This window comes from Petromyzon marinus, chromosome 4 (assembly GCF_048934315.1).
Source record: "Petromyzon marinus isolate PM22_M1 ecotype Great Lakes invasive population chromosome 4, UKy_Petmar_22M1.pri1.0, whole genome shotgun sequence".
NCBI classification, from domain to species: Eukaryota; Metazoa; Chordata; class Hyperoartia; order Petromyzontiformes; family Petromyzontidae; genus Petromyzon; species Petromyzon marinus.
The window spans coordinates 12,896,334-12,902,376 of record NC_133670.1 but is presented as its reverse complement, the minus strand read 5'-3'; the positions used below and the strand labels follow the sequence as shown (position 1 = coordinate 12,902,376).

The 6,043-nt window shown below is 55.9% G+C and overlaps 1 protein-coding gene across 1 annotated transcript in view; it reads right to left on the bottom strand.

The window, feature by feature from the left end:
• Positions 1–288: 288 nt before the first annotated feature.
• LOC116938687 (proto-oncogene Wnt-3-like) overlaps positions 289–6,043 on the bottom strand; it is a 30,767-nt gene continuing 25,012 nt past the window's right edge. The window contains exon 4 of the mRNA XM_032946171.2: positions 289–2,411. Coding sequence (XP_032802062.1) covers positions 1,932–2,411 — 480 coding nt within the window. The 3' untranslated portion in view covers positions 289–1,931. The remainder of the gene's footprint in view (positions 2,412–6,043) is intronic.

Genomic DNA, 6,043 nt, shown 5'->3' with positions numbered 1-6,043 from the left:
CGCAACTTATTGAGGCTCAGGTCTCCCTCAGTAAAGAGACTCACGGTCTCCTTGGACTTTTACCTGTACATCAATAAAGGCCATTTTAAATCTACTTCTCCGTCTCTCTTCAGTATCTTTGTCTCTGTTCATCTCTCTGCCCGTCTCTATCCGTGTCAATGACAGGAGTACCACAACTCAATCTGACCGCTGGCGAAAGGGACTTCCAACAAACGTCCATTGTCCAGGTTTGGCAAAATTCGACATCATCCACCAAGAGATGGCAAGATAAAGCAAAACATTCCCTCGTTATCAAAACTGTAAACTTTAATTGTTAAGACCAGCTATGTCCAGACGGGGGAAAAAAAAAAAACATTGACTTTTTTCATAAGTATACATTTTTCAAAGAATGAGGAAATATATGTACAGCCTTTTAAATAAATAACTTTAAATGATTTAGATCACGTACATTTAATGAAACCCCCCCCCCCCCCTCCACAAGTACCTAGAAATCAGCTAGACGGGTTCGGAGTGACCCCCTCTTTCTCCTGCCCACGACGCGGCGCGCTTTTAAATCCTCGGCCCGAGTGTTGAGGTAGTTAATGGCGGGCACAGTTTGACCATCCTCATCGAGCGGGGGCGTGCGTCTCGTCGCGCGGACCCGCTCGACGGCGGCCGCGGGCCCGGGACGGCGGGGCAGCTCGCCCCGTTGCTTCCTGCGTCCCGGCGGTTCCTCGCTCGAGTTGGCTCGGCTGCAGGATAGCCTCGAAGCACAAATCCTCACATTTATATACTTTGTCACCAATTACACTTTTTTGTCGATTTAACGGTATTTAAAAATAAAAATATATTATATGTAAAAAAAAAGAAAAGTTACTTTTGCGGAAGGGGGGCGGGGGTGAGGGTCGGAGTGGGAGGGGGAGCGTAATAAAAAAAATATTTACGCAACCAAATCTGGCCACGGAGCGTTAAGGGGAGGGGGGGGGGGGAACGCGGGGCGAGGGTTAGTCATGGCGAGTGGCGAAGCTACAACGGTAGCAGCTGGGAAGTCGCACGGATTGCGGCTCGACACGGTTTAGCGTCGCGCTGCGCGCTCAGGCTCAGCCTCGGCGTCGGGTTTACGGAGCGTGGCGCGCCCGCGAGCGGGCGAAGGAGGGTCGTGCGCCTCAGTTGGGGGCGGTGGTCATGCTCGACGCGGCTAGCCGAGCAACGCTTGCGAAAGATCCGGTCACGCGAGCGGCGGCGGCGGCGGCGGCGGCGGCAGAAACAGCAGCGGATCCCCTCGCGCACCGGAATCCATTCGGCAATATCCGCCGATGGCGTCAGAGTTCGGCGCCCTGCACGGGCGCGACCGCCGCCGTCGGCCCGGGCCGTCGTGAGCCCGACCCGCGGCGGGGGCGACCTGCGCAGCCGTCGTCGCATTCTTCGCGCGTCGTGCCGCTCGGGCCCCCGGCTCCTCGCGCTGGCCTTGTTCGTGTATTTCCTCCGTCCTCCCTTTGATCTTTTTTGTTCCGGCACGAGTCTCGTCAAACGAACGTCAAATCCCAGTGTTTGACTCATTCACAGTAATGCGCGGATTCGCCGCGTGCTCCTTACAGGGGCAGGCTGCCCCCCCTCCCCCCCCCCGCCGGAGCCGCAGCAGAGCGACAAAAATCGACGGAGGGGACGGGGGTCTGCTCCGAGACAAGACGCCGCGTGTCTTTTTTTTTAAGTTCACGAACAAACTAAAAGAAGCGAGAGTCATGCACTGGAGGTCTCCCTCGGCCGGGCTGCCGCAGGGCAATAGCACGGTCGCGGTGAGATCTGATGCAAAGGTGCTTTAGAGTTTGTTTCTAAGGCATTTCAACGCCCGACAAATGCGAATCCTCGTCCCGCACTCAACACCGAGAACTTGCGGCACGGCAGACAGCCGGGCCGGGCTCACGAGCTGGGCGCACGAGCCGGCGGTCCCTTCACTTGCAGGTGTGAATGTCGTAGACGCGCGCGCACTCCTGGCAGCTCACGTAGCAGCACCAGTGGAAGACGCACTTGCACTTCTCCCGGCGCCTCTCCGTGTGCGTGTTGTAGCCGCGGCTGCAGCACAGCAGGTCGCAGCCGTCGATGCCGTGCGACGTGAGGTTGCAGGGCCGGCCGTGCGTGCCCAGCGAGCCCGTCTCGGCGCTTGGCTCGCAGAAGTTGGGCGACGTCTCGTAGTAGACGAGGTCGCGCTCCGCGGGCGGCTTGAAGAGCGGGTACTTGGGCCGCAGCGTCTCGACCCAGCCGCGCGACTCGCGGTGCCGCTCCACCAGCATCTCGGAGGCGCTGTCGTACTTGTCCTTGAGGTGGTCGCCCACCGTGCGGAAGCTGGGCTGCGCCCACCAGCACGTCTTCACCTCGCAGCTGCCCGACAGCCCGTGGCACTTGCACTTGCGCTGCATGAAGTCCAGGATAGACTACGTGATGAGGGAGGGGCGGTGGGGATGGGACATGGGAGAGAGAGAAAGGGCAGCGTTGAGTGAAGATGACTCGTGAATCGTGAAAACTCTGCCAGGTTAGGAGAGGCACGGTGGCATTGAAGCCTGCGAGGTGTGGACGCTGGCAAAACGGAGTCAACGATCACTTGCGTTGGTCGTAATGTATTTATGTTGATGTATGTACGTTCGCACCATACGTAGCCAACCCTGATAATCGGAGGTGCAATGCTTTGGGAACCTCCAGCGGCCACATATCTTGCTGTGCGTAGTGTGTCGTCGTCATTACTTCATCCGCTTTATAAATGAAACCCTGGCAAATGAACTCGCCCTCTGGGTCAATTAATCAGCTCATGAGTTTCCCAAAGGGGATCCCTTAAGTTCGTGATAAAACATGCGACCAACACAACAGCATTCGCAACTCCGCTCCCGACCAAACACCTCTACTCTGCAATAAGCTCGTCCACATGTCCACACAAATACAAACCAACCTCAAGCGGAGGAGGCGTAAAACCTCTGAACATCCCGAGTACCATAGCGGACGCCCCACAGACGCACAACGGAGGAATGGGCACGCTCAGTGATGTCCACTTTAGGCATGAAGTGCTTGTGTGTTCATTCGGACGCACTCTTCAAGTAACATTGTGCTTGGTCCCAATGTTAGTTGGCATGGAATCGAGTACTTGATCTAGGACACACGCAGCAGGGCTTGTGGATGTATTTCCTTGGCGTGATGCTGGCCGATCGATGGCTCCTTTTATCAAACAGCGGACACCTTCGCTTTTGTTGGCTTCCGTGTTGTTATGGTGGACGCTTCTCGATTCAAAAACTGCGCCGCTGACATCTACGACGCCGCATCACCATTCCGCAAGTCAAGACTCGGCTGGGAGTTTTCATGCGTCGTGGCAAATGCGCTGTGAAGGAGGCTGGGAGGTCTATCCCCAACAATCCGATGTATATGAACGTCAAGGTCATGAAGGATTCATTAACGTGCAAAAACTAGGATGAGGAGAATGGGATGGCTGTCGGGTTTGAGCGGTGGCGCAATGGTTCACGAACGATATTACAAACCCCAGCGGCCAGAGTTCAAATCCAAGCCATGGCTTACATCAGTGGAGACTGGTATCTGAACTGATCCTGCCTCACACCTCACTAACCACTAAACAACGTTGACGAGCAAGGTGAGGTATGGCCAAACAACACTCGTGACCAACACTGCACGGGGAGGCCTTCATGAGCCGAGTTGGTTTACGAAGGTTCGGCGCGGGGGATGTTTGGCCGAAGCCTCTTTAAGTGTGCTTGAGGCTGTTGAACAGTGTTAGCAAATTCTTTATTTTTAATCCACGGCCAGTGAGCGCCCAATAGTTGTGCCAAAGTGCTCAACCTATGCTCCCGAAATGTAACCAAAAGTGCAACTCCGCTCGCTTAGGCTTTCTTCAGAGGCGAGCGCGTTCGCGCACAGTCACGCGGCGTGCGCCCCACTCGCAGACATCTCGAGGGAAAACTCGTTTTTTGTTTGTTAAAGGGGACTTCTTTTTCCAGCAGTGGATGTGACAAAAAAGTTTGAAAGATTATCGGTAAGCAAAGCAGAGAGAGAGAGACAGACAGGTGGGCACATGGCCAAATATCGAGATGAATGCGTGTGGGCCGAGCCAGTTCTGCAGATATTATGCAACTATGGCTCACACTTGCCAACTCGGCTCGAACTCACTGCAGCGGCGGGAAAGTGACCGGCATATGTCATGTATGAGCGCTGATCCCAGTGCCTCCAGGAGCTCAAGCTGTAGCCTGTGCGAAGGAGTGAACCTCGTTTTTGATCATGCTCTCGAAAAAAAAAATCTACTATTTATCAAATGCACGCCAAAACTCGGCTCAAACTGATCTCGGGCAGGGATTCACGCGCAACTGCACCCCCCGTTAGTTCGATCCCTATTCAAGTCCAACTGCAGTGGTGAGTGATATCCAGACCTATCCTAACTCGCCCTTAGATGAGCACCTGATGCTGTGGCGTGCCCTAAATTACATCCCCCCGCGAGACAAACACGGACAGCCCTTTTGCGAAAGGGCGCCTTTGCCTCTGCCGTGCACGCCACTCTGGCCCTACGCCTCGCGCCAGACACCTGGCGCACTTTTGGGCTTCGTCGTTGGGCGAGAGATCCGCGGACGCGGGGCTTCTCTTCATTTTTCACGGTAGCATCTCCGGTGTTACCCGCGGCTACGGCGCAGGCGTGATCTTGATGTTGATAGGGAGGGCGAAGCTTCCATCTCGCCGCGTTCGCTAAAGTGCTGTGGTGTTCGTGGGGGGGGGGGGGAGGGGGGGGGCCTCTCTCTCTTGTCTCGGCTCTCATTGCTCGAGGAGCGTGTGTCAATCTTGCCGCCCCGCACGTGAACACTTGTTCACTGCCCGGCCCGGCTCGGCGGGTCCAGCTGACTTGCGCGACGGTTCGCCTGTAGCGTAGTGCGCCAGAGCACAACGCGAGAAAAAAAAAACTGCCGAGGTTGTGAGAGAGAGAGAAAAAAAGAAACACAAATTTTCTGCGAAGGCAGCGAGTGTGGTTTTTGCGGCTCTCTGCACCGTGACGGGGCACGTCAAGATACTGTTTACATTGCTTCACAAACAAATGGGATCTTAAAGACCTCTGCCGAGAACGAAAAAAAATGCACGAAAGCCAACGCGCGCGCCCCATGTCCCTTCTTCTCCACGCTAGACCTCCCCCCCACCCCCCCCCCCCAAAAAAAAAGTGCCTTATGTAATTTTTGCATATTTTCGTTAAGTTCCTCCTCGACATTGTTCAAATTCCCACTTATTCCGAGAGAAAACACCACCGTGGCAACAAAGCGGCCTCTGCTTGTTTACATTAGACGCAGGAATCCACTTTGGCTTTCCCAAAGTCCCCCCCCCCCATCCCACCCCCTGCGCGCAGCAGCAGCAGCAGGTGCGGCCGCGGCAGAGAAATGTCCTCCCGGCCTCGGAGAGCGAGCACCTGGCGGGGGCGTCGTGGGAACCGGGGGCGGCACCGCACCGGCACCGCACCGGCCATTGCGCTCCGTCGCCCGAGAGCTGTTGTCTCGAACCACGAATGCGCACCCCCGCCACCACCACCACTACCACCACTGTCGCCGTGCGAGCGATTGACACCAGGGGAGCGAGCGATGTTGGCTCCCGCCGTGCCAGCAGTGCGCGCCCAACGACGATCCAGGCACCCCCCCCCCCCCTCCCCCGCTGGAGGTTTCTTCACCTGCCGCGGCATTTGGGCTAATTCTCGTGGACGTTATTTCATCGAGAGGGCCGTGCCGGCAATCTCCGGACGCCGCCGTTCTTCGTCGACGCGAGAAGACGGCTTAACAGGCTGAGGAAGGTCTGGACCATATTTTTGTAGTTGCCAGCCTTATTAGGTACTCGCGAACAACAACTGCCCCAACAATCTGTACAGAGCCTATTGCGGGGGATCTTTTTCTCTGTATGGGCTTAGGAGTGGGGAGGGCTGTGAGGGGCCATGCTGTGGATCTCTAATGTTGACGTTGAGTGGATGGCAAGTGCAAAAGTACATTGAACAACTTCTGTATTTGGTGCTCTAACTCTGTCCCAAGAGAAACTGCTCTAATTTCGTGAA